This window comes from Myodes glareolus, chromosome 16, assembly GCF_982192425.1.
Source record: "Myodes glareolus chromosome 16, mMyoGla1.1, whole genome shotgun sequence".
Lineage (NCBI taxonomy): Eukaryota > Metazoa > Chordata > Mammalia > Rodentia > Cricetidae > Myodes > Myodes glareolus.
The window spans coordinates 40,884,389-40,911,929 of NC_142041.1; the positions used below are offsets into that span (position 1 = coordinate 40,884,389).

A 27,541-nucleotide genomic window follows, 5' to 3' on the forward strand; every position below is an offset into this window, starting at 1 on the left:
TAAAAAGTTTAAGAGATAGAGGGCATGAGAAATATTCAAAAGAGGGCTGGAGAGGTGGCTCAGTGGTTAAAAGCATTGCCTGCTCTTCCAAAGGTCCTGAGTTCAATTCCCAGCAACCGCATGGTGGCTCACAACCATCTGTAATGGGGTCTGGTGCCCTCTTCTGGCCTGCAGGCATATACACAGACAGAATATTGTATACATAATAAATAAATAAATATTTAAAAAAAAGAAATATTCAAAAGAAATTGAAGCTGCCTGTGGTGGCATACACCTTTAATTTCAGTACTTGGGAGGCAGAGACAGGCAGAACAGATCTACATAGTGAGTTCCAGGCCAGCCAGTGTTACTTAGTTAGACCCTGTCTCAAAATACAACAACAAAAAGAAATTCCTTTGTAATCTGCGCGGAACACACCGTTCTTTTGTACCTTCAACTTCCCAGCACTGTCTGTATAGTGTTTGCCTTTTCTACGGTTGATGTAATCAACACTGCTGTTTGCAGTAGACCAGAGGGGTGTGGCGCTCCTGTGCCTGCACTATGCCATTTTAGATGTGGGTCTTGAGTACCTGAGGGAGGTCCTAGAACCAACTTCCCGGACACTGATGAAGGACTAAATGAGTCTTATCAGCTGATGCTGTACTTCCAGAGGACCTGGTTCAATGCCCAGTACCCGGTTCCAGAGGATTGAACACTCACGCTCACACAGATATACATGCAGGCAAACCCCTGTCACACACACACACACACACACACACACACACACACACAGAGAGAGAGAGAGAGAGAGAGAGAGAGAGAGAGAGAGAGAGAATTCAAAGCCAGACCCAGTTATATAGTCAGTTTGAGGCCAGCCTGAGCTACATGAGACCCTGACTCAACCCCTCCCCTATCATGTTGCTAACATGTGTATGCCCTTTCTTAAGAGCTTTACACTCTCTTGACACACGCTTCCTCTTTCCTTGATGCTGTGAATAACGCAGAGACACTATTCACCTCCAGTGAGGGCTGTATGATTCTGATCTGCTGTGTTTCTTGCCCTCTCCTGGGGAAAGGGCGCCCTGCCCTTCATTTCTTCCCGTCGTAGTGTTTGACCTCAAAGGGGCCACACGCACCCATCCCTGTCCTTGCGGCATCCCCAGTTAAAATGGTTTAGTTGTTTCATTTCTTTGAGCTAATGAGTCTCCATTCTATTACTTCCCTCCCCCCACCCGTCTTCAGAGTCTAGTCACTTCTGTTTGGTTCCTTTGGCTTCTCCCCAGGTCTCTATGAGGCTCCGGGTGCATGATTGTCTCTGGCTGCACTTCCCCTGGTGCCCTCCTCATAGTCATCAGTGCAGAGCACTGAACCAGGGCATGTCTTCTATATGCTTTGGCAGTCAGAGTCACAAGCTACGTAAAACCACGCAGCTCAGAACCTAGACAACAATGAGGACCCTCAGAGAGACATACATGGATCTAATCTGCATGGGAAGTAGAAAAAGACAAGATCTCCTGAATAAATTGGGAGCATGGGGACCTTGGGAGAGGGCTGAAGGGGACGGGAGAGGCAGGGAGGGGAGCAGAGAAAAATGTAGAGCTCAATAAAAATGAATAAAAAAAAAGTTAGATTATGATTAAATGATAAAAATGGGGGGCTCTTGGTGCTAGAGAAAAGAAAGTTGTTCTTCCATTAAAGACACAAGCACTACTGTGAAAAGCAGCAAAACTATAGAGATGTGGACCTGCCAGTATCAACCTGATTGTCACTCATGGAAAATAGATTCTTTCAGCTCTCACCCCATCTGGACCCAGATGACACACAAAATAGGATGTTTGGGGGTTTTCTAATGGGACGCCAAATGCCATGGATGTGGAGATGGCTGGGGTCTTGTCTTGGGGGAACAAGAGAAGGAGGAGTTTGGAGAAGGATGCTGCTGGAGAGGGAGCCTCTGTGAGCAGAAGCACAAACGGGGGATTCAGAGCAGATTTCAAAATGGAAGCAGACTTGCGAGGAGGGCCTGGCGAGTGGGAGCCTTGGAAGCGAGAGCCTGTGTTTTAGCTCAGACCCATATGTACACAGCTCACCACTCTTTGTATGTAATATGTAAAGGTGTAGGGGTGTCTGTAAAGGAGGGGCAGAGGACAGCCGTTGGGAATATGCTTAGCTTGGGGGCTGAGGACGGACAGCGGCAGCAGGAAAACCCACTTGCGATGGAGGATTTTACTTCATTTTTATCTCAGGTACGGGTGAGGAGTTCATTCTTGTGTGACAGATGAGAAAACAGGCTTAGGTGATTGTCCTACCCAGAATCCCTAGGCCTTGTTAGCTCTGACTGAGATCTTTCTGGCTCCAGTGACCCTAGCCTTTTACTTCTCAACTGAAAGACTCTGATGACGCTGGCTTAGGACCTGTCTGCAGTCCAGGGACATGGTTTGTGTTTGGTAGTTTCTGGGTGCACTCAGGCACATGATCTGGTTTAAACCGCGTTAGTCCATCCCAGCCTCTGAAACAGACGTTACAGACTGGCTGCTCAGGCGTCAGACCTTTGGTTCTCACAGTTCCGGATACTGGGACGCCCAAGTCAAGGAGTCGGCACCATGGAGCGCTGTATCACCACCTGCCCTATCTACGAGGCACTAATCCCAGTGTTGGCACGCTGCCCAGAGGTCATTCCACAGGATCCCTCGGCCCGGCATTGCACGCTGCCCAGAGGCCATTCCTCAGGATCCCTCGACCCGGCATTCATGCAAACATTAGACTCCACAAAGGAACTGCAGCCGTGTTTCTTCCTTCTGCCTGTGCTCACGTGGGCAAACCTTTTATCTGCTTTACCCTTCAGGGAAGGGCGGATGCTGGCAGGGATGTCCCCACAGTGGCCGTGACCCCGGGTCTAACTTCTTTCCCAGCCGCCCCTCCGTCCTGTCCCCTGCCTTGCTCTGTTGTCTTGTTTGAGCACTTGTATTTGACGACAGTGCCTCTGTCTTCACAGCACGCACACCCCTCCCATCCCCCCGACAAGCTGCATAGGGGACTTTATGAGGGTCCCTTAGTCAGTGTTGAGATATGAGGTCATTCACAAGGACACGTGATGACAGTTGGAGCCTGCGCCTGGGCCCAGTGATTGAAACCCGGTCACTTCCCCCCATCTGAGGCACTGTGGCCATCTCACCCAAAGGACCAAGGCGAGGTAACCCATGAAGAGCGGAGAAAGGTCACCCCTTTATCTCATCTCTGACCTTGTCCTTTTTATGTGAAGGTTTTTTAATAGCCCAATTCTTGGGAGTAACTTTCTCCCTTGATTAAGAATTCTAATTTTAAAGCAAGTTCTGGCCTCTTTCTTTCCAGACTCATTCTGTTGTTTTGATTGGATTTCATGGCTAGGAATTAAGATCCTTATTTTGTCTGTTGTTTTCTCCATGGTTGGTTATCGGGGCAGAGTGGTGCTCTACCGAGGTCATAAACATGCTTGTCCCGTTAGAATATCCATAAAGGCAGCGGGTTTTAGTGAGAGGCTAAGCCGTATGCAAGGCCCCCGTGAGCCCCCTTTTCTCAAATGCCATAGTCTCTTGAACTTTTCTTCATAGAGAATCCTGAGGGAAATCAGGATGTCTCTATGAGAGCCTGGAGAGGTAGAAATTTGACAAGGTCAGTTCCCTGGACAGAGGCTCACGGACACCCAGGAAAGTGCGCTTTCTTTTGGGTGTCACGCCTCGTGGGTGCCCACAATCGTCACACGGTTACAGGGAAGGAAACAGTCCTTGCTGTGACTCGGTGACAGCACTGAGAAGCTCCATCCCCGTGCCGCCCGCAGGGAACACCTGGGTGGCCGGCGGGAAACCTGAGCTGTGCACAGCATCAGCAGAACAGAAGGTTGGACCAAAATCCAATAACAAACAGAAGCCCGAAAAGAAAAGCTAAATGATACCCTGTTACTTAACATGCCTGAGATCGTTTGAAACAATAGTCTGGATGTTGCCCCTGGCCAGAAGCAGGGAGTGACAGAGTGACTGAAGGCGAAGAAAAGATAAATGCCAGATTTGAAAGTAGGGTTAGTTCTCGGGAGCCACGGAGAGATCTGGGAGGCGGTCCCGGGAGCAGCAATAGTGCTTTGGCAGATATGCGGATCTTAATATACCATAGTTTTCATACTTTTCAAAGCTGTTTATGAAAAGAGGCAGAGCCTTTTCCACCTCCACCTGGCTATGACTTTATCTTCAGGAGTCCGTGGGTTTGGCATTTCTTTGTCTCCTGCCCATGGTCCTGTCATTTGTCACAGCCTTTGACCGCCTCATAGTATCACCACTATGGGGAAACTGGAGGATGAGAAGCCCCACCTTCTGCCACTTAAGTGTAGGGTGTAAAAATCGGTCAAAGTTAACAAAGGCAACTTGAATTCCTAATAAATTCATTGAGAGTCTCCTTCTAGAGCAGAAGGCCAGCTGGGGTTAGAGGTGGAGGGGCAGAGGTGTTCTGAAAAGCTGGTGTGTCCTCTTACCTTAGTGTATCTGGTTCTGAAACCAACTGTTTCCTTTGCATTGACAGCATGGCCGGACCCCCTTGCACCTTGCTGCCAATAAGGGCCATCTCTCTGTGGTCCAGATTCTGCTGAAGGCTGGCTGTGACCTCGACGTGCAGGATGATGTAAGTAGAAGCATCAATTCCCTCCAGAGAAGGGTTGGCAGAGGGGCTTGTCTGCAGCAGCGGCCCTCAGTGCAGATGCCGGCGGTGTGAGCAGGGCGGGTGCTAGATGCTTGCCAGAAGTTTTGTTTGTGTGTCTTTTGTCTCTAGCTTGGTCCCCGTTCTTGGGACTGCCTTCTGGGAGACCCATTCTCAGCAGTAAAGGAGCTCGCAGGAGGCTCTTCGGTTGTGGTTCTTATTGCCCCGTTAGCATCTGAGTGCAGAGTCTGAGGGCATTGGCCTAGGTCCTGCTTTAGTACAGAGGACTCACTCTGACAGTGAGTGTGGGAAAGACCCATTAGGTGTGTGCATCATCAACCAAATTTACTGCTGAAGAGAAGTGAGGCTTAACACCCACCCTCCTCCTTTATCTTAACTTCTCTTAGTGAACTTCAAGTGGAGCTTGAAGCTCCATCCCAACTAAAAGGGGGGAAAGGATTTACGCAAGATCAAGGCCTCTCGAAAGAACTTGATAGTGTTTCTTTTCTCTTACTGAGTGAGTCCGACTCCGTCACTCACTCAGATGTCCATCCAGGTTGTTGGGGGAGGAATCCCACCGGCTCCTTCCGAATCGACTATCCAGTCTGAGTCTGTGAGCTTTGGCCGGGTAGGACTGCACAGCACAGAGCTTGCTCTTTTGGGTCCTTGGAGAAGGTGGCATCTCCAAGGAGTGATGGAGTAAACTGCCCTCCAGTGAGTTTTCAGGAAGAAACCCTATGGAAATGTGCTTGGGAATGATTTTCAGAAACTGTTAACTCCTTTTTTTTTCCTTTTTTAAAAATTATTTTATTTGGAGTATTTTGCTTGCATGTGTATCTGTGCATGCTTGGTTCCTGCACGGACTAGAATAGGGCATCCATCCAGAACTGGAGTTATAGATGGTTGTGAACTACCGTGTGGGTGCTGGGAATCAAATTCAGGTCCTTTGAAAAGAGCAGCAATTATCCTTAACCATTGAGCCAACTCTCCAGTGCCCCCCCCACACCCGCCATCTCTCAATGATACAGCAGAATTCTAAGACATAAAAGTCCTGTGTGTAAGCAGCATCTCACAGTCTGGCCTTGTCATAACTTCTTCCAATAGCATTACCTAGAATATTCCTTGCAACTCCACACAGTATCCTAAAATGTGACAAACACATTCACAAATGACATGGCCATATAGCAAGTTTGAGGCTAGCCTTAGATACATGAAACCTGTCTGTATAGGCTAGCCTTGGATACATGAGACCCTGTACTGGCTAGCCTTGGATAAACGAGACCTGTCTATATAGGCAGGCAGACGGGCAGGCACATGAACTGGTTTTATGCATGGCCAGAGGGTTATCAGCATCTCATATAAATCTCTGGTTTTATCTGAAGCCTATGGGATCACCAAGAATGTTATTCTCAAAAATGCTGATTTAGCTCTAAGCTGTTGATTCTCACCTTGGTCATGACACTTTATTTTTCTACACTATAACCAATATAACATTCCTGACCCATATCATCTTCTTAGAGGACAGGAGGACAATAAAGGGAGATGGGCAAAATAAATAATCAAAGGGAAGGTGGGATCTCGAGTTGCTGGCACAAGCATGTTGGGATAATCTAGCCTTCTCTTTGATTGTTAAAGTCCTTGCTTGCCATCGCGGTAAGGTCACAAAGTCAGGCCTGCCAACCCATCCCAACCAAACACCTTCATTCAGCAAACACCTTCATTCAGGTCTGAGGCTCGCTGTGGTCTCATACAGTAGACACTATGCTGAGGTTTCAGATATGGAAGGAAGCAGAGAAGACAAGCATTCTCACAGCGCACGAAGTAAAGCCAGCCCTGTGTTTAGGTAAAACACCTCCCTCATTTGAGGCATTGGGTCTTTTCCCTCATTTCCTGCTCTACCCAGACAACGCATACCTTGCTTTTTCATGTAACAACAGATAGGAAGAATACTGGAGAAGGCAGGACTGTTGCGATCCTCAGCTCTTACCTGTGTGCGTCCCACGCCTGTTGAAAATCGTCTTTGAGCTGTCCACAAAAGCGTATGAAATCACTTTATTAGCATTAAAGAAGAGGGGAACTTAACTGTGGGAGAGTCGCGTTAGCAGTTCCCTATCTGGGAGATGGGTAGAAACAGAATGTTGACGTTACGAAGATTCAATTCTAACTTCATATTCTGCAGATACTGTTGTTTATGGCATGGGACTATCTGAGAATTAGAGGAAGAATGACCTCCAGTGGCCTGGAGTGGGATTATTATGAGTTTCAACCCGCAGCTCCCGGAGCCGTATCTGTCTTGCTTCCTGCTAATCCTATCAACGCTCAGTGGAGCGCAAATGCCATCTCTGATTGGTCAATGAGTAATCACGTGACTCCTACCCCAGAAATAGACCAGGACCCTGTGACCACAGTAAAAAGCATGAAGGAAGACAAAACTAAGAGAAAGCAGAGAAGAAAGGCTAGGAAGGACCCTAGAAGATCTGAGAGAGAAGAGGTCAGCACCCTGCTTTGCGTGCCTACCTGGTGTAGGGCTTGCTTACAGCATGTTTGCTTGCGTCGCTGGGGTCTTCCTCCCAAAGTGGGTGTGTCCCGCCCGTGCGCGCGGCTGGGACTTCTTCCACGAGCTTGGCTTTGGAACACCCAATGCTTTTCACTACATAGGAGGTGAAAATACAAGTATTTCAGACAAAGATTTAGACCTTAAGTTCCAGCGTTCTTGCATGAGAAACACTGAAGCCTCAGGAATACCCAGTACTGGCGGTCCATATTGTTTGCAGACAAGTCAGCATGTCAGATCCGAATGCCAATTTCGGTGTTGCTGCCGCGTCTAGTTTCTTCCTTTGCTTCTTCTCAGTTACCCATTCAACAGACACCTCCATGCTGTGCTCTTAAACTTGCGTAGTAAGGTAGCCCCCACCTCGCCGAGACACCGGCTCCTTTTGGAGACCAGTGCTGAGGTAACCGGCTTCCAAAGCTGGAAGCGGCTTGCTGTGAAGGAAAGGTGCCTTGACAGTTTGAATTAGCTAGCTATCCTAGGCGAGGCTTATCAGTATAGCAAGAGAATTGCATGGCCTGACTCCTGGCACGTAGTTAGGGGTCAGTAAATACAGAGTGAATATTGAGAAAACATGTTGAGAGAGCTAGGTTTTCTTCTGTATTTTCTTTCAGTTTCGGAATCTTCTGGTCGTTTCAGATCATAGTCAAGCAGGATTATGTCAGAATTTGCTGCGTGGGTCTGCTAATAGTTCAAGCTTATCATGTGCATTATGTTTTGAAGAGGACATGTGGCTAGTAATATTATTTGTAATATAATAATAATATATACTATGATAGTAGCTTTAATTTTGTAGGAGCCAAAAATTGATTCTCAAGTAACTGAGCGTGCTTCAACCGAGGGTCTGGATTTAACTGTGCTGTGTGTTCTAGAGAGAAAGTCGTTCCCCGGATGGCTGGAGGCAGCTCTTTGTCCCTGCGTTTTGTCTTTCTCAGAACCTGTCATGCGCATCTTGGTCACCTAAGATGGCTGACTAACTCATAAGAGTTGAAGGACGCATCCTCTGGAACCGGTCTAGCCACTGTTTGTCCTGCCATGGAGAGCAGGGCCAGGTGCCATGGCACAGCAGTAATAGATACGGGAAGCAAGGAGCCGAGCTCCCAGGGGGAAGAATAAAGCTGGAAGGGGACTTGCCTACAGACAGGGCTGCAACTGAACGGGCCAGCCAGCTTGGGGTAGCTTGGCTTTTCACTACAGCTGAACACAAGTGTCAGATCTCCTTGAATCTTGACAATCCACTTGAAAATGTTCTGCCAAGAGCCGATCCAGGAGTTAGGTGCAGCTGCTTGTATCAAGTTAGAGTCTTGCAAAGAAGAGTTGTCTCAAAGGCAGCAAATATGCTCTGTGGCTGATCAAAGACATGCTAATCAAAGCTCCACCAATCAAAGACATGCTAATCAAAACTCCAGTCCAAAGCTGCATCAGCTCTTGATTTCGTAAGCAGCTTGTGGAACAAGGTGAAATGTTTGGCCTGAACCAAGCCCTTCGTGTGGTCATTTGACAAGATCTATCTGCTTAGGGCATGTTGCTTGCACTTCATACAGAATGCAAGTCTCTTCTAAAAAGGTTGCTCCAAATGATCCAAGGAATGACCGGCAGGACACCTGTCGTTTGTGGAATGGCTAAAGGGCCTCTCCTATTGGAAACTTGACTCAGGACTGAACTCATAGTTCTTGTTAAGATTAATCTTTCTCATAATCATTTCGGGAAAACCCGTGACTGATCTGATAGGGAAATAAGCTGTCTTAGAGACACTAACAGAATCGTTTGGAGCTGAGACTCAGGCATGGTCCCATCTGACTTATTTGGGAATTGAGCGCTCGTCCACCTGGAAAGGCCTTCTCAGACTCCTGGCCCAACCCATCTCCTGCAGTCACTTACTGGGAGAGCGGACGGGAAGAAAAACAGTCCAAATCTAGCTTGTGATGTGATAATAACTCACAAGGTCAAGGAGAGAGTCGTTGACAGCCATACCAGTCACACTGCAGTCAGGGGAGTGGGCTGGACGTCCTCACCCCAGCTCTGTGCAAGTCTCTTAGATCATCAAGTCAACTGTGGGAAAAGCTTGCTGAATGGGAAGCCTTTTCCTGCTGTCTTTTTATGCTTTAAGCTTGTGATTGGTAGTTTTGTCTGAGAGATGAAGTTATATGTGTTTAATATTTAAAATGTTGCCAAGTACTTTGACCGATTCTGAGTCTGTGTGGTCACCAATGGCCGTCACCAGCACTATTCTATAGGCAAAAACATTGTTATTAGAAGGCAATTTGAGAGACATGTCTGTGCAAACAACAGATATAGTTTTCCCACTGAGGGCCTATGACCTCCCTAACTACAGGTTCCTGGCAGTTTATGCTACAGGCTGGGAATGCCCTCCTATGGAAAATCTAGTCAGCAAGCAAGTGGCTACCTCCCCGCCCCCCTTAGTTAGTTTTCCATTGCTGCAGTAACACACCACAACCAAGGCCACTCCCAAAGAAAGTGTTTGATTAGGCTTATGGTTTCAGAGGGTTAGAGGCCATGATGGGATGGTGGCAGGAACAGCCAAGAGGTCACATCTTGATCCTCACTGGAACACACTAGGAATAGTTCAAGTGTTCTGAAACCTTCAGAGCCATCCCCAGTGATACACCTCATCGGATAAGGTCACACAACTGTTCCCAAACAGTTCTACCAATTGAGGACCAAGTCTGCAAACATATGAACCTATGGGGGAGGCATCTCATTTAAACCACTGCACCCCCCACACCACACCTGGCACTGTCACCCGTGGGCTCATCTTGCCTTGTTGGGTGGTGTTCTTACATGCCGGATCTACATGCTGAGTAGGGTTATCGATGACAGGTCTCCACTAGCAGCTTGAGAGTATCCAAAATAAAAGAAGAAAGTAAACATCACTTCTTGTGATTTAAAACTTTCTAAAAAGTTTGTTATATGCATGAGTATTTTGCCTACATGCAAATATAAGCTCCCCATGCATGCCTGGTGCCCATGGAGGCCAGAAGACATCAGATCCTTTGGAACTGGAGGTACAGATAATTGTGAGCCACCATGTGAGTTCTGGGAACTGAACCTGGGTTCCTGAGCCATCTCTCCAGCCCCCTCCTCTTGATAAAGAGAGAGGTGTTTTGTTTTGTTTTTAAATTTTAAGAAAAGCAGGTGGTTTTTTTGTATGGGGGTGTGTGTTTGTTTGTTAGAGGTTATTTTGTTTTGTTTTGGAAATAACCTAGTCTGGCTTTAACCTCTTGTTCCACCTGCCTTTACCCTCTGAGTCTTAGAATTACAGGTGTGTGCCAGTGTACTCAGCCACATGTGTGTTTTGGCTAGGGCTGCGTGGGTTTTCTACTGTGAAAACACACGCGCATGTGCACACACACTCTCAGCAACATGAAACGCATCCTCTGAGCCATCTTTCAGTCTAGTTCCTGAGTTAATCCCTGCACACCAGTCACTGCAGTCTGTTTCCAGAACTTTCCTCTCGGATTGCATGTCCTTCATCTGTCTCTTTGAGGCGAATCCCAGTGAGGTCAGTGTGTTTCATTCGAACCACCCCAGTTAGTGGTGCACCCTCCTGAAGTTGCTCTTTGTGGGTATCTTCCACAGTCTCCCCAGTTTCTCCTGATCTGAGGTCCAGGGGAGTTCTGGAGTGTGTCCCTTGCCCCTCTGTGTCTATCTGGAAATTTTGCTAATGGGAATCTTACCAGCTGAATCATAGAATCCCAAAGGAGAGAAAACCCTGGCCCTACCTTTTCCTGTGAGGGTCCTGAGGCTCAGCAAGCTGATGGATCTATACCAGAGCTGTACATAAACCCGTTCTCCTGGTCCCCTGGCCCTCCGCTCATCATTTCCACCTGAAAACATCCACATTGTCCACCCATCTCCCCTCTCATGCCTGGCCCTCAGGCTTGATTTGATTTGACTCCTGAGAACATGTGGGAGATGAATTGTGCTCCTAGAAGGCAGAGCTCAGAGCCTTTCCAGTAGTGCTCCCCCCTTCTCACCTCTGGGGTGTTTATGCAGCCTCCCTGCCACAGTTAGGGGAAGCGTCAAGTTCTCTTTTGGTGCCTGAAGGCGAAACCTGTCCATCCCAGGAATCTGGTTGCCGAGAAGGGTTAGAATATGGCATACATCATCAAGAGGCCTCTCAGAAGTATGCGGCAAGAGGCCTCCCACCCCCTCATCGCTCACGGCTAGTGCAAATCAGTGAACAAATTACACACCTGTCATCAAAGCATGAGGCCCCAAAACTGCCACAGCTGGAGAGTGATTCCTCTGTAATCTGGGCCCGAGGACCTAGTGGGGCATGGGATTGTAGGAGTTGCTGGCTGAAGTGTGTGACATCCACAGCCTGGCTCCCAGGCACGACTCCATTAGGTCATTGGAAGGAGCCTGACTCTCCTTGGCAGGTAGATCTGAGGCTGGCAGCCATCTTTGCTGTTGACAGAAGATTCCTTCTGGTTTATGAACCAAACTGCTCTGCCCACGTGCATTCTCTACTAATGGGACCCCAAAGCTTGCCTTGCCTGTGGTGACCAAGCCCTTTTGCAAATAACCAGTCTCCTCCTTGAGGGGACAGGAGACAGCCTGGTGTCTGGCTTAAGGAAGGAGTGATATGGTGGCCGATAAAGAAACCTGTTATTCTTCTCTCTGTGTTACTTTGCAGGGGGACCAGACAGCCTTGCACCGGGCCACTGTGGTGGGAAACGTTGAGATCATCACAGCGCTTATCCGTGAGGGATGTGCCCTGGACAGACAGGACAAGGTGAGGAGGGTGGTAAGGGCTGCAGGACCCTGGGGAGCTAAGGAGCCAGCTTGATTCACCGCGGTGTGTTCACGATGTTGTCCTGTTCCCATCATGCAATGAGAGAGGTCAACCTAGGTTTCTCTGAAAGTTCAGGGTTCCAGAAGTCGTGTTTGTTTATATATCCTTCCCTCTGTTGTGTGGCTCTGTGCTGACAACTTAGTCCAGGTCAGTGTAGAAGTCAGGACCTATGAAGGTCTACTGAAGGTGGGGGAAAGGCTCCCTCAGAAGCTCTGTTTCTTAGATGCACAAGCAAGTTAAATGTTTTAGCTCTGAAGAAAAAGAGTGATCCGAAGAATTTCTTTCTTCCAAGAATCCCAGCACGTATGCCAGTGTTTTTAAATTGCCAAATCTTAAAATGTGGGATTTTTGTATTTAAGTGCAGTATCGTCGTCCCCCCAACACACACACACACACACACACACACACACACACACACACACACACAGCTTTTCTTTAGAGTGCCATGTGTGCGCAGACAGTAAATGCGGCACGAGGTTCCATCACACATCCATGGGCTCTGGGTCAGGAGTGATGCCTCTGCACCCAGAGCCCTTCCCGGTCTTCCTCTCGCTTGCTGCTGCTGCTGCTCCTGTAATGGTCCCAGCCGGGCCTTGTGGCCTCTGCCCTGCCCAACCTTGTCTCTGGAACCCTGGCTCTCCTCTCGTGGGTGCCAGGTGCATTGGGCTTAGCTCTTCAGGGCACATCTCTAGATGGACGTAACTGGAGAATGTGGTCCTGCCCGAGCATGCCTACACGTGAGTTCCTACCTGCCCGTCATTCATCCCCTCTATCATAAGCAAATGGGAGCCATTTAATTAGTTTGTATTTAAAAGCCATGTATCTAGAAATCCTGTTTAGCTTTTTACAATTATTGTTTCTTCGATTTTTTTTTGTCATTTAGAATCCTGGGGGTTTTATACTAACTAGAGACTACCAAATTTTGTTTGTTTTGTTTTGTTTGTCCGAAACAGGGTGTCTGTGTAGTGCTGGCTGTCCTGGAACTCACTCTGTAGACCAGGCTGGCCTTGAACTCACAGAGATCAGTGCGCCTCTGCCTCCCAAGTGCTGGGATTGAAGGCGTGTGCCCCAACCACCCAGTTACTTTATTTTATTTTATTTTGGTTTTTAGCACTCAAATCTTTTTGTCTGCTCCATGGTTCTAATGGGCCCCGCTGAGGAAGATCCTGTAGCCATCGTAATACGTTGTTTTAGCAAGAAGAGCCAGACCGTGGGTAATGTCCTGTCTTCCAATGTGTTTACTCAGGATGGGAACACAGCCCTCCACGAAGCCGCCTGGCATGGGTTCAGCCAGTCAGCCAAGCTGCTTGTTAAAGCAGGAGCCAACGTGCTTGCCAGGAACAAGGTGAGGCCCAGCAGCTGACCTCCTCCTTCACAGGTGAGGAGGGTCGTGGGAGTCTTTGTCCCGGGTTGTCTCCTGCCCATGAGAAGCGCCAGGCAGTGCTCACCGGGGCATGGAGAACCCTGCAGTGCAGGTTCACCTAGGAGGCTCACTGCACAGGTAGGAGGGCTGTGCCCCAGGCAGGGTAAGCATGCCACAGTGCTGAAACCTCTGCTGGTGTGAGAGACCCCCTGGCCACTGCTGGGAACCTGCCCTCACTATTTGGCCCTGTTACAAAGAGTAGCAATAGAGAGTTGGCATGGAAAATGTCGGCAGAGACCCAAAACGCTGGCAGTCAGTAGGGTCACAGTAGGGTAAGTGGGCTGAGGAAATGGAATCGGAGCAGCTGCTTTGGGGAGGCCAGCTGTACCATGAAAGTGGTTCTGTAGGATAGCGTGTCAGCTCAGGGGTAGAACACTTAGCTCCTGTTCACAAGGTTCCCAGGTCAATCCCTGGCATCACCTAAAAGGAAAAGAAGTTCTTACCTATTTGTAGGGTGGCTACCATCCCAGGTTTCAGTTGGTGAAGCAGCGAAATACACTAGGAAAGTTTTGTCCTTATGTATACCTGTGATAGCAATAAGGAAAGCAGTAGAACATGCAGGAGAGGAATGTAACGTTTTTCACTCAGCGCAAACAGGTATAATTTAAGTCACAGTTTCGATGATAACGTTATGAGCCATGAAGGAGCATGACAGAGGAGTACGTGATCACACATACATGCTTCCATGCTAATGTCAGTTCACCCTTTGTAAAAACCGAGCCTGGAAAGAGAGCACCAACATATTAACAGTGGCTGTCTACTTGAATTTAAACTTACCCATTTTTGGTGTCGTTTTTTGCTTTTGTCCCTTTCCTTTCTAAACTGAACTGGTTATCTCTTCAATCACTAGGAGAAAAGACATGTGTTATTTTAAAAGCAAAAGGGGCACTGTCAGTACTCTGAGAATATCCGCAGTAGTGTTGAGAAGGGGTTGCCTTTTCTTTCCTTGGATGGCCAGAATGGGTCTGTGGCCAGTGCGTAAGAAGCCTGGGGATTTCCCACAATGCACTTGTGTGATTGATGACCCTGGCTGATGGCCTCACATAGAGAAGTGGAGGAGTATTGAGTCTGTGCCTGGGGAGGAGCAGCCTGAGAACCATGCTCAGCATTACACAGATATGTGCGCGCGTGCACGCATACACACAAACACACACACGAGTATGGCACAGTAGGACCAGAAACCAAATGTCCGTAGCCTGAGATCCTGCACACACATCATCGCACAAGGTCTTCAATAGCAAGTTAGGCACAAGATCGAATACTAACCAGCCAATCAGAAATAGTCTCCGTCGACGTCTGACTTCTCTGGGCCTCACCTACTAGGGTGCCTTAAATGAGAACTGGAGAAACTCTACTGAGCTCGCAGGGGAGGTAGGAATATGGGGTCCCAGAGAGCCTGCTGCAGCTGCTTTGAAATCCCTTGGCTCTCCGTGCTCTTACTGGGGGCTTTCTGGAGTACGGTGAAGCAGGATGCTCTAGCGCTCATACAGGCAGAGGCGGACGCATTGCTCCACCTCCCCCATTGTCGTGTGTGTCTCCTCTCTGATCTCTTCTCTGTCTCGCACCTTCCTTTCTCTTTCCCTGCTCATCATGATTGTCCCTGGACTGTTCCAGAAGCCTCACAGCGGAGTAACCAACTTGAGCTTGCTGCCTTCCCATCCTGCTGAGTGACCAGTCTGCTCTGCTCTGGTGTCTCCCTGGAACATTGCCCGCCATGCTTCACTGGGTCTCGAGGCGTCCTGGTGCCTCCATTTTAGGTGCAGCTCTTTCTTACGTCTGCCTGCAGCCATCTAACCCGGGCCTTCCCTGAACCACTGGGCTGCTCTGCAGCTCTCCTTGGGCAGCTTTGTGGTCACATTGCTTATGGTTCCTTCATGGACTGACGCATGCGGCGGAATCCTGCAGGCCACGTAATCAGCAACGCTTGCCTCATGTCCTCTCGGGTGGGGCTGTTCCATTTCTTTGAGACAGTGCATAGTCTGCTTTGCTTTTTATACCAACTGAGAGGTAGGTTGTCTTGGTTTGTGAAGAGGTTAAGTTTGAACTGGGAGCTCGTAGAACTCCTAGAGACCTTGATTTGGACACACGTGTTGTTTGTGGCACCCCAGGTCCGTCTGCTGTAGCATGGTGTCTCCTTTCCATGTAGGACTCCCAGAGGACTACGGAAAGTCACTAGTTCTTTCTTAGGATAAAGTGGAGAAAGATGCAGAAATACCCATAGGGTGATTCATGTCATCATGAATGGGATGTTTCCATTCTGCAGACAGCTTCTGAGGGATCACCTTGAACGTGCTTCTTATTTAGCAAAAACAGCTTCATGTTGGAGAGTCAGGACCCGTCATTTTGGGTGCTGATCATGCATCTACTGTTGGCTACATTTTTAATGGCAGGCTTGGAGGTGGGGTTGACATAAAGTCCCATTCATGCAGACAAGCATATGTACTTATGTAATTGCCAGCACCAATGTAGAATGTTCTGTCACTTCAAGAAACTTCTTTTGTACCCTTCGGTGGCAGTCCGCTAGTCAATCCCTCCAAGCCTCTAGCAACCTCACCTATAGACCTTGTTTCCATGAATGGTTGAGATCCCAACATGTTGTTAACACGGGTTGCTAGTTCAGTCCTTTCTATTGCTGAGTGGTACTGTACTATGTGGATGTATGTTGTTCATCCATACCTATTCAGTGCGCTCTCTCTCTCTCTCTCTCTCTCTCTCTCTCTCTCTCTCAATTGATTCATTTTATTGTATGAGTATTTGCCTGCATGTATATATGTGCACACATGCATGCCTGGTACCTGTAGTGGCCAGAAGAGGGCATCAGATCCCCTGGAATTGACTAGAGTTACTGATGGTTGTGAGCTGTCTGTCAATGCCGGGAATTGAACCTGGGTCCTCTGGAAGGGTAGCAAGTGCTCTTAGTTTCTGAGCCATCTCTCCAAGCCAATGTTTCCTTTTCTTGAGCCAAGAAATTTCCCACAGAATTGATATTTCCTGGTGGCAAAGGAGCCTTTAGTATGCTGGATTTCTAGGGCCATTGGATTTCTTTTATTTCACTCATTTTTTTTCAGCACGTATTTGACCACCGCCGTGAAGTCAGCAGCTCAGAGATCAAGAGTCTTTAGACATAAGTGGATGCCTTGCTGTGGAGAGCTAAGTTTGCCATGGTTCTCAGCCTGGAAATTAAAACCTCAATAAACAAATAAATAAAAAATAAAGGCCACCTCGAAGCCAGGCTTGATTATCAGAGAGATTCTCAGAGTGCGAGACACTGACTGCTAGGTTGGGCTTCACCCGTCAGGCTGAGGAAATTCGAGTTCAGAACAGGGCCACAGCCCTGCACCCAGGAGCTTCCAGTGTGCAGCAAGGGTGACAGGGAGGTTGAGGCAGCTTACCTCACCAGGCCGCTGGCTCGCCGTCCTCCGCATCCCGAGGGATAATGCCCCGCAAGGCTGATTAAGCCATGGTTAATGAAGAGTAAGTGCGGTGATGATACACTTTTATTTATTTGCTCATTATCCACTTCCAATGCTGTAGTGTTCTTTTTCAAAAAGAATGTAATACCTGGTGAGAAGGGGAGGGGAGGGAAGGCGTAAGGCTCTGGGCTGGAGCCACCGCACCTCTTCCGGTCACCAGGACAAAGCCTCGGGCCAGCATTTGATCAACGTGTGCTCAGACTACCTCACCTGCATTTCCCATGAAGTAATGAGAAAACACTTTTCTAGGGGTTTTCTGCAGCTGTTAGGACCTAGTCCCCTAGAATGAAAGAGTTCTGTTCACACTATGCCATTTGCAAAATTATTGGGGACATTTTTCTGAGGTGGTATAGTAAGCAGCATCTTGGCCTCTTAGGCCAAGATTCTTTCATAGATCAAGTGTTTATGTTTAAAAAAACACTAAAGAACAGACATCTCAATACAGGCCTACAAGGCAAAGTTAGCCACCCGCCCCCCCCACTTCCCGGAAGTGTCTGAGCCCAGCTACTGCCCATGCTGTGCAGAGAGTCATGCTCAGGGCCTGAGGAAGGGGCCTCAAGCTCCATTTCTGGTCAAGAAGTCAACATAAGCGTGTGACGTGCTTTTCTGAATGACTCTAACCCACGAGGGACAGAGACAGGCCTCAGAACCAAAGTTTAGGGACAGAGCTGACACTACAGCCTGTTTGGACTCCACCTTCATGGTTCTCACATCTGAAAAACGCTGGGGTCTGTCATGAGGCAGAATTGTGACAATGGCCGGCTTCTCCCGGAGTAAGAATCTGTGTGTACGGCAGGTCTGTGCTGCTATTGCGTCCCCCCTTCTCTCCTTCTCTCTCAAAGGCAGGGAACCTGGTATGCTGCTAACTTGCCCCCCCTTCTTTCTCCTCTCTCCCAGGCAGGGAACACGGCTCTGCACCTGGCCTGCCAGAACAGCCGCTCCCAGAGCACACGCGTCCTCCTGCTGGGCGGCTCCCGGGCTGACCTCAAAAATAACGTGGGTGAAAGCACCAGCTTCTCTGTTGTGTTGCCCTGGAAAGGAACCCCCAAAGCAGAGTCAGTGTTGATACCTAGAAACTATAGTGCCAGAGTGTTTGGGGCCTAATCTCCAAATTAATTTTTTGCTGATTTTCTAAGGGGTCATTTAGGGGAAAGTGCTGCTTGAGTTTACTTTCTCTCTTTTTTTTATTTTTGCCACATGTCTGTCAGACTCTGATAGCTGGTCTATCAGTGGTTCTCACCTGTGTGGGTCATGACCCCCGTAGCAAACCTCTCCCTCCAAATATATTTATACCACACTTTATAACAGTAGCAAAATTACAGTTATGAAATAGCAACGAAATAATTTGATGGCTGGGGTCACCACAACAAGAGGAACTGTATTAAAGGATCAAAGCATTGAGAAGGTTGAGGACCACTGATTTACGTGTTTTAAGAATGTCTGCCCACGGAGAGCGCTGTAGAACTACTGTCTAGATAGTACCGGGCAGGGCTGTCCTGGGACATTCTTCCAGGGTCAGCTGTTGATCACTTCAGTGTCCTTCCCACGAGCAGGCAGGGCAGTGGCTGTAGAAAAATGTGTCACTAAAAGGGCTTGAGAGCATCCTACTTCCTGTGTTTTCGGAGGGGAGCCTGTGGTGTAAGCTTCTCTCTGAAATACCAATATCTCCCTGCTTGGGCAGACTTACATAATATAGTTCTAGAATTCACTATGCTGAGTGGTTGCGATCATCTGGACAGACAGGAACCCCAGCAGGAGCCCATGAGCGTTGTGAGGGTCTGTCTCTGCGTCCTCACAGGCAGTGGAGTCTGGCTTTGGCCACTAAGAAGGATTCTGAGAGTCTTCTGATTCCTCAGCTCCCTACGCTGCATGGCTCCAGAGAGGATGTTAGCATCCTTCCTGCTGGGATAGGTCTCATTCCAAAGCAACATTGTTGGTCTTACCTCGATTTATTCCAGACACTGTTGTAGGGGAGGTCAGGGTCTGTGAAGCCACATTAGTTTTTCCAAAGTGCTCATGGGGAGCAGGTATCTAGTTTTATATACACAAAAGAAAAGCCAAGCAAAGGTTCCTGGGGTTGGAGCAGCTACGTTAAAGGAGCAGCTTGTAGCTCAGACTAACGCTTCCTACAGCATGGGCAGCTGTCTGACAGCTCTTAAGTGAAGACTGTTGTTAGGTTTCTGTGCTGAGACCTTTTTTGTTTCCATCCACAGGCAGGAGACACCTGTTTGCACGTGGCTGCGCGGTACAATCACTTGTCCATCGTTAAACTCCTTCTCAGTGCTTTCTGCTCTGTTCATGAGAAGAACCAGGTCAGTGCGCGTACCCTCTTCACAGTGACCTGTGAACGTTCTTGGGAGAGCTTGCCGCGACTTTTGCTTATGCTGTGATTTTATCAAGAGCACCTACAAAACGGAGCGTGCTATGGGAAAGAGCAAGGGATATAGGTGTCTCGTGAATTCTGCTGTTCCATTTCCCGCGCTACTGCTTCTGGGTGCCTATAACAGTGGCTTCAACCTGCCTATGAGAGCCATCAGGGACATGAAGATGCCATCTCAGATCCCAAAGGGCCAAAATCTCTGTGGTTTAAGTTCAGTGGAATACTTTTGTAAATCTCCCTCCTGAAGGTGTGCCAGGTTGAGAATCATTGACTCATCAAAAGCCTTCTCCCCAATAGCTTCCAGGTCAGAGGCTACCCACCTTTCCGCCCCCACCCACCAGTCTTAGCAGCATGTGACAACATGGAACTTAAAAAAAAAAAAAAAAAAAAAAAACCTCCCACACCCAACCCACGCTGTACCTGAGTGAAATCAAGTCTAGGAGTGTGATTCAGGCATCGATACCTCTTCAGATGGGAAGTCACTTCCCCAACACACAGGACTAGTGATGGGGGTGAAATCTACTCAAAGATGGCTGAATTTCACGCTGCCCGTGGATGAAGACGGAGGCTCTTTGTCTGCTGTGGCAGGGGAGGATAAGTCTCACTTCTGTGTTTGTCTGGCCCACATCTGTCACTCCCTATGGACAGCCCGCCTTTGGGAGCTGGCTTCGTTTCAGGACCGATCATCCGGGAACACTTTGTATAAAGAGAATATGAAAACTTATAGGCTGGAAGGGAAAGTGGAGAAAGCAGTCAGCCTTAACCAAACCACCTGAGCCTGCGGATGCACTGTCCCGAGCTCCCTGGTCCAGGCAGCTGGCTGAAGACCAGGCACAAGCCTTCTCTAAGCTTTCCCTCAGGCCCAACTCAGAAGCCAGGCACTAACTCTGACCTCCCTGGGCTGATACACAAGGTCCAGAGCTCTGGGTGAAACGTTCTTAGCCCCTCAGCTTGCCTCCTGGGGACTTGGAGGCCCTCCGATCTCAGCAACCCAACTGGTTCTCTTCACCCCTACATATGTGACCCTGGTCTGTAGCTTCTGGACTCCATGTTACGAATGAACTCATTAACCCTTCAGCTTTGTCTCCTCAAGGATTTCATATGCGCTTCATGTTTGTCGGGCAAATTCTGCTTTGCTTTGCAGAGTGTCCTAGGTAGAGGTGCACAGCTATCCTGAGACCAATAGGCGTATTTAGCAAGCTCTCTTCTGGTTGTTTGCAGGTTGGAGACACAGCCCTCCATGTGGCTGCTGCCCTAAATCACAAGAAGGTGGTTAAAATCCTGCTGGAAGCTGGCGCTGATACGACCATTGTGAACAATGTAAGTTGAACGGCAGCTGTGAGTTTCGCAGACTCGCAGCCTTGCGCCCGCCCTCCCCCTTGCCCACCCCCCCACCAGGATTCAGTGAGCTTCATCTGCTTGGGTCCTCATCTGGATTGGACCAGCTCTGAGCAGCCCCAGGAGTTAACTCTTAGACCCTGGGCTGGTGTGAGCACAGCCTATCAAGAAGAGAGTTCTGAAGGGTTCTCAACAAGCCGGCATGCGGGCCTCAAGATGGCCTCCTGGCCAGCTGTAAACCCATCTCAGGATTCTGCTGCTTTCTCTCAAGTGCTTTGCCCTCCTCTCTCTCTCTCCCACCCTCCCGCCCTTCTCTTCCCTTCCTTTCCTTTTCTCAGTATGCCTGATTGTTTCTACCCGTTCCATAGCTGATACCCTTCTTCTTCCAAGAGGTCTGGGACGATGAAGCTGACTTTCTTTATCTCTGTGTCTAGCTCACCCCGCCCCACCCCACCCTCTTCCTCCATTATATCTCTTAACCTGCCTGGTGCCATAGTTACCTTGTCCCCGGTGACCAGGACACACTCTCCTTCCCTTTGGAATCCCACTGACATCTTTTCCTGACATTTAATCTTACAGACTGCATTATGTCTGTAGCTCCATGCTGAGACCGCTCCTGTCGGAGACTTCGTGCCTAGAGGTGGATTTCCTGATCCTTTGTGTTGCCCGACAGAAATGCCCACCTCCCTCTTCCTCGTGTTTGCGCCCCTCTGTGTCCCACCATCTGAGGCTGAGGTTGTAATGAGCCTTGCTGATGCGCTCCGCTGAGGGACTGAGGCCCAGGAGGAGTGGCCTTCCGCCTGAGTGTGATGGAGAATGGAACTGCTCACTCCTGGGGTCCCTTTGTCACCTGCCTTCCCTGTGTCTTTCCTCAGGCAGGCCAGACCCCGCTGGAGACGGCCCGCCACCACAATAATCCTGAAGTTGCTCTATTGCTGACCAAGGCTCCCCAGGTAGGACTTACAGCATCTTTCTTACTGACCGTGTGGGGCTACACGGTTGCCATTATTCCTCTGGCCATGGTCTGCTGAAGCCAGGTGAAAATAAATAAGAATTGCTGACTAAGAAGGGAGGCAGCGCAGAGTATAGACGTCTGTGTGGCGCCAAGCCCCGCTTTTTATCCAGGCTGCCATTCTCTCGCTGAGGTGTGAGCTTGCTATCATGAACTTCCGGGACCCTACCCTGTCCATTCTGCTTCATGCCAGAGCTAAGACAGGACGATGTTCTGTAGTGTTCGCCATTACTCATTCTGGTGGAGGCAATCAATTCCTTAGTGTTGGGAAAGCAGGCTGTTTCAGAGCAAGGCTGGGAGTGCCGATTTGTCCATCTTATCAAGGCTCAGGGACTTGGAAAGAATCTTCTGAGAATGATGCTGCCATTATCTGAGCCCAGTGTGTCACATGGCCCTCTGAGTACCATGCTTCTAGTACCATGGCCCAGTGTGTCACATGACTTTCAGAGTACCATGCCACTAAGTACCCGGGCCCAGCATGTCACATGACCCTCGTTTCACTTAGTTCTAAAAACGTGCTCACATGGCTGGCAGCAGTTTCTGCACTGCTGACAACTCCTCTTCTCTTCTGTAAGAGGGACCAGCCTTGTGCACAGGGAGCGGGTGCTGCTCAGTGGTGTCTGAGTGGGCATCGGGAGTGAGAAGCTGCTAGAAGCTTACTGCCTCACTGTAGGGAGCCTGTGAAGTCCTGAGTGAATGTGTGCTTCTGGTGCTTCTGACGTGAGAATGGCCATGCCAAGGACCCCGCTGCCTCAGACCTGTGGGAGCCGTAGGGTCTTCCCCGGGTGATATTGGGGATGGCAAAACCAATGAGCCCTCAAGGCTGAGATTGGAGGGCTCCAAAGCCCTTCTGGTCTATGAGTGAATGTTGAAAGTGTGTGCAAAACCTGTTCACCATGACTTTTCCCCACAGATGCTTACAATCCGAAGACTGCCCCCCATAGAGACTGCTCACACTCAGATTAGCTAAACCTTCCTCCTTGTTCAGTTGTATACTATAAACCCAGTGCCCTTGTATATGATAACCCCATTTCCCTGTTCAACTGTATAAAATAAACATGCTGAACTTGTAGGGTGCTGCAGCCACCCCATCAGAGGGAGCACAGCCAAGCTGATCTCAGCTTTGCTGTGTCTGTGTGTCTGCATGGTGTGGGAGGGCCTTCTGTCTATGTGTTGCTTTTATTGGTGAATGAATAAAGAAGCTGCTTTTGGAGATTATATATATATATATTTTTGAGAGAGAGAGAGAGAGAGAGAGAGAGAGAGAGAGAGAGAATATAGCCAGGCTGGAAAAGATATATATAGAGAGAGCAGGCAGAGTCAGAGAGAAGCCAGAGACAGATGCACCAAAACTTTGCCAGTAGTCCATGACCTCGTGATGATGCACAGATCAATGGAGATGGGTTAGTTTAGGATATGAGAGCTAGCTAAAAATATGCTTAAGGGCTGGAGAGATGGCTCAGAGGTTAAGAGCACTGACTGCTCTTTCAGAGGTCCTGAGTTCGATTCCCAGCAACCACATGGTGGCTCACAACCATCTATAGTGAGATCTGGTGCCCTCTCCTGGTATGCAAGTAGAATACTGTACACATAATAAGCAAATAAATAAATAAATAACTTTTTAAAAAAAAGTATGCTTAAGCTATTGGCCAAACAGTATTGCAAATAATATAGTTTCTGAGTGATTATTTCAAGGTCTGGGTAGCCGAGGATGAACAAGCAGCCTCTGCCTACATCCACGTGTCTGTGTACCTGTGTGTTCTTCATTCCCTTGTCCCTAGTCAGGGTCCCAGGACCCCGCTCATGCAGGGGTGTGGTACCCCACCTCACTCCAACTTTGTGAAACATAGAAAAATGCTGGCCTGTCACAATCAGGAAGGAGAGAGTGTCATAGAAGTGTCCAGAGGCAGCAGTTCCGTCTGCCGCTTCAACATTCAGCAGTTTGATCCCCACACAGCCCTGCTTATTCCCAGTCATACACACAGGCCAGCAGGCCTTGTGGGTTACAGAATTCATCAGGCACAGAGTGCCGTGTGTTCAGTCCACCTGTGGGTTGTCTACCAGAGCTGGAGGATCTTCACCTTCACCAGTCCCATAAACTGGTCTCCGTTGCATGCCTGTTTGAGAGATGGTTTGGGAGTGAGGGCACTGGCTGCTCTTGTCGAGGACCCAGGCCCAATTCCCAGCACCCACGTGGTAGCTTACAACCATCTGCAACTCCAGTTCCAAGGATGCAGCGCCCTCTTCTGGCCTCTGCAGGCACTGCAGGCGTGCGATGCTCATTTGTAATAAAATACACGCTTTGCATATTGTAGTTTCACACACAACCTGCTTCGTCTGTCAAGAAAAATCTTTTTGTTGAAGCCCTTAGTTAAGTATGGCTTTTGGTGGCCACAGCAGCACTAAAGAAGAGGCCATTTCCCAAGGCCTCTGGACCAGCGTTCACAGAGTCCTGTGCTCTGGACAGCTCTGCTGAGGTTCTGTTTGACCCCCGCTACACTGAGACAGGCTGTGGGCCGTACGGTTCTCTGCAGCTATTGGCACGGTCAGTGGAGGGACGTTTGCTTGCTGCTGCTGCCTGGGTCCAGGCGACCTGTGTCACTTGTCATCTGTGACAGCTGTGTTCGCGGATGTGACGTAGTTCAGGCTTGGGGTCAGCTGGGCCTTGCTGGAAGATTCCACACCAGGTGAGCAATCAGCACTGCCACTCTGTGAGACTCGCCGAGTCTGAACTGTCAGAGGCAATGGCTCTGAGACTATTATTATTATTATTATTTTGTTTTTCAAACAGGGTTTCTCTGTGTAGCGTTGGAGCCTGTCCTGGAACTCACTCTGAAGACCAGGCTGGCCTCAAACTCACAGAGATCCCCCTGCCTCTGCCCTCTGGGTGCTGGAATTAAAGGAGTGTGCCCACCACCACCTGGCGACTTTTATATTCTTAAATACTGTGGGCTAGAGGCTGAAGGATCTTGGTGCCTCAGACCTGGGTTTGCTGGCTAAGCACACTCTGGCAGCTAAACGTCTTAGTGGCTAAGGACAGGCAGTGAGAGCAAGTTCAGCCATCTCCAGTTCCCGGCTGATCCCGGCAGCTCGCCATATGATGAGAAGGAGCCCCTAGTAACCAAAATCATGTGCTAAAACTCCTTGTCTAGTTGAGGCTGGGTTCCCCAACATCTATTGTCCTGTGCCTTTGTTGGCTCCTTCTGCTTTATTGCATTGTTAGGAGTACCAGTCCTCCTCTGGGGAGCCACCGTTAGTCTGACAGCCTCCAGATATACCTCAGTGATGCCAGAATTAAACTAACAGGGTTTTTTCATACACCTTGGTTCAGGAAACTAGAGGGTGGAAACGACACTGCCTGGAGCAGGGTTGTCGTCACATGACATGCCATTGCTCTCCCAGTTGTATGGAAGTGACATTCTCTGTTAGGCCATACGCACCTATCTGGCCACACCAGCCCAGCACATAAATGCTTTTATTATCATCATAGAAGCCTCTTGTGATCAGACACAATATTCTACCCACTTCTGGGTCCCTTTTGTGCTCAACACAAGACTAAGGGGGCATAGGCAGTCCAGAGTTTTCCGTGACCACTAGTGTTTCCCACCACGCCGTGGGTTCTGCTAGGTCTGCCTCATGTTGGTGCTGTGTCCCCTTTACCCCTACAACTGTGGTGTTCTCTATTTTAGATCTTGCGCTTTAGTCGTGGACGAAGCCTGAGGAAAAGGAGAGAGAGGCTCAAGGAAGAGAGGAGGGCCCAGTCTGTGCCCAGAGATGAGGTGGCACAGAGCAAGGTATGAGGGACCCTCCCACAGACCTCAGGTACCCACCTGCCCGGCCCCGCTGCTGCCCTCCTTGGCCTGTCCTTTCCACTGGGTTCAGGCTACTGCCCCTTCCTCCTGTCCCTGTCTGTCCGTAGTTCCAGATCCTTTATCGTTGTGTGAGTGAGAGCAGCCTTCATCTCCCCTGTGTGCCCTGTGTGCCTGTGGCCTTTATCCCATGGTGGGCACAGCCGTACGATGCCCTGGATTGTGCAGAGCTTCAGTTCTGCAGCGGTGGTGCCCATGCTGTGCCCTGGGGCCTTGTTAGTAATGCAGATTCCCAGGGCTCAGCTTGGACCTGTTGGAACAGGAGCTCTGGGTCGGGGCCGCCAGGTCTGTTTGAAGAAGCTTTCTAGGTGATTCTGAGACCCACTAGGCAGCTTCTTCGGTTTCTGAAGAGAGAATGGAGTAAGGCTACTTACTCTCCTGGCTTCTGTGTGTCAGAAAAGGGTGATGTGGGGCAAACCAGGATTGCATAAAAGATAGAATACGAGCTTGCTTGACTTGGAGGTTTACCCTTCAGTGGGTGCCATTGCGCAGTGAGCGATATATTTGATATCCCTTGTAAGTTCTTTTTTGGGAGAAAGAGGTCTCACTGTGTAGTCCTGGCTGATCTGGAGCTTGCTAGCTAGACTAAACTGGCCTTGAACTCCCAGAGATCCGCTCCACCTGCCTCTGCTGAGATTAAAGACCTGTGTGAGGTGCCTGGGTCTTTGAGAGTTCCTGGCAGGGACTATGTTGCAGAGACCTTTTTGGACACCTAAGATGTTATTACTAAGCTGGGCATGGAGCCACACACCTTTGATCTAAGCACCGCAGTAAGCACCCAAGAGCTTCATTTCATCCAGATAAAAGCCCAGCCAGCCAGAAGCTGTTGCTGAGCCTCCCCACCAGGCAGAAACGCCTGTCACTGGCTGATGTCCCTGTGGGTCTGTGATTGGGTGGGATCTTGTTAAGTACAAGTTTACCCTGCTGGGATCAGAGGCCAAAGGCTCAAGTGGAACCATTTGGGGGCTTTTCTTTTGTAGGGAAGTGTCTCAGCAGGAGACACCCCCAGCAGTGAGCAAGCTGTCCCCCAAAAAGAGGAAGCTAAAAGAGATTGCCCATCTGCTTCCCAGGAGCCCAGAAAGGATGAGAGGAGGAGAAAGTCAAGGCCGGAGGTCAGGAGCAAGCAAGGGGGAGGGGGGCATGGGGGGGCGGCATTAGGGGTTGGCTTGGAGGAGGCTCTGAGATTAGTTACCTCCCCAGCTGGGACACCGTGCCTTTGGCTGACTGTTTGGGAATGAGTACAAAAATGAAATTCACTGGCTTGAGACACCAGAGAGGGTGCTCATATGTTTCTGGGTGGGTGTGCTGCTCTGAGCTCAGAAGCAAGGTGGTGTTCTTTATATTTTATTTCTAAGACAAGGCTATACTATGTCACACTGCATGGGAGATGGGAAATGCTTGCCGGGGATCAATCCAGTGGGTGTTGCAGGGACTTAGGGGTGGTGGCTCTTTCTTCCCACAGGTGTCAGCACTATCTGACCCCACCCCAGCAGCAGACCAACAGCCTGGACACCAAAGGAACCCGCACAGTCACCACCACCCCAAAAAGAAGAACAGACATCGATGCTGGTCCCCACCTCCGCCCCATGGGTTCAGGGCGTACCAGCTCTACACACTGTACCGGGGCGAGGATGGAAAAGTCATGCAGGTATCACCCAGTCCTGATGGGCTAGCGGCCTGCAAATGCCAAGGGCTGGAGAAGCCCGTGCCTGGAGGTCAATGGCCATCCAGGGCTTGGCTTAGTCAGACTTGAGTCACAAGGGCCCCCCACATCCGAAAAGTGCAGCTTAACCGTGTCATGTAGGCCCCAGAACAAGCCCTTGCCCTTAGCATCTGTTCCATCCTGAGGGGACTTCTCTCTTGAGGTCCCAGAGTAGGTGTTCTGTCCTGAACCCCAGAGGTTCAAGCCTCTTTAAGTTAGTTGCCATGTCTCACCATCCGAATCTCAGTGCCTTTGGACTCAAAGCTCAACCAATGGGACATTACGACATTCCAAAGCTAGCTCGGGGATAAGTCTGTGCTCCTAGTCCTCTGGGTC

At 49.3% G+C, this 27,541-nt stretch overlaps 1 protein-coding gene across 6 annotated transcripts in view; it reads left to right on the top strand.

The window, feature by feature from the left end:
- The window catches only part of Ankrd6 (ankyrin repeat domain 6), a 145,341-nt gene that overhangs the window by 106,652 nt on the left and 11,148 nt on the right, over positions 1-27,541 (top strand). For 3 of the 6 annotated variants that reach the window (XM_087897203.1, XM_087897205.1, XM_087897204.1), the window contains exons 3-12: positions 4,525-4,623; positions 11,850-11,948; positions 13,255-13,353; positions 17,802-17,900; positions 19,118-19,216; positions 20,506-20,604; positions 21,498-21,575; positions 25,324-25,428; positions 26,484-26,615; positions 26,966-27,151. In XM_087897203.1, coding sequence (XP_087753329.1) covers positions 4,525-4,623; positions 11,850-11,948; positions 13,255-13,353; positions 17,802-17,900; positions 19,118-19,216; positions 20,506-20,604; positions 21,498-21,575; positions 25,324-25,428; positions 26,484-26,615; positions 26,966-27,151 — 1,095 coding nt within the window. Of the gene's footprint in view, positions 1-4,524; positions 4,624-6,827; positions 7,130-11,849; positions 11,949-13,254; positions 13,354-17,801; positions 17,901-19,117; positions 19,217-20,505; positions 20,605-21,497; positions 21,576-25,323; positions 25,429-26,483; positions 26,616-26,965; positions 27,152-27,541 lie in introns of those variants that run through there. The other 3 variants (XM_087897202.1, XM_087897207.1, XM_087897206.1) reach the window with 3 other exon arrangements.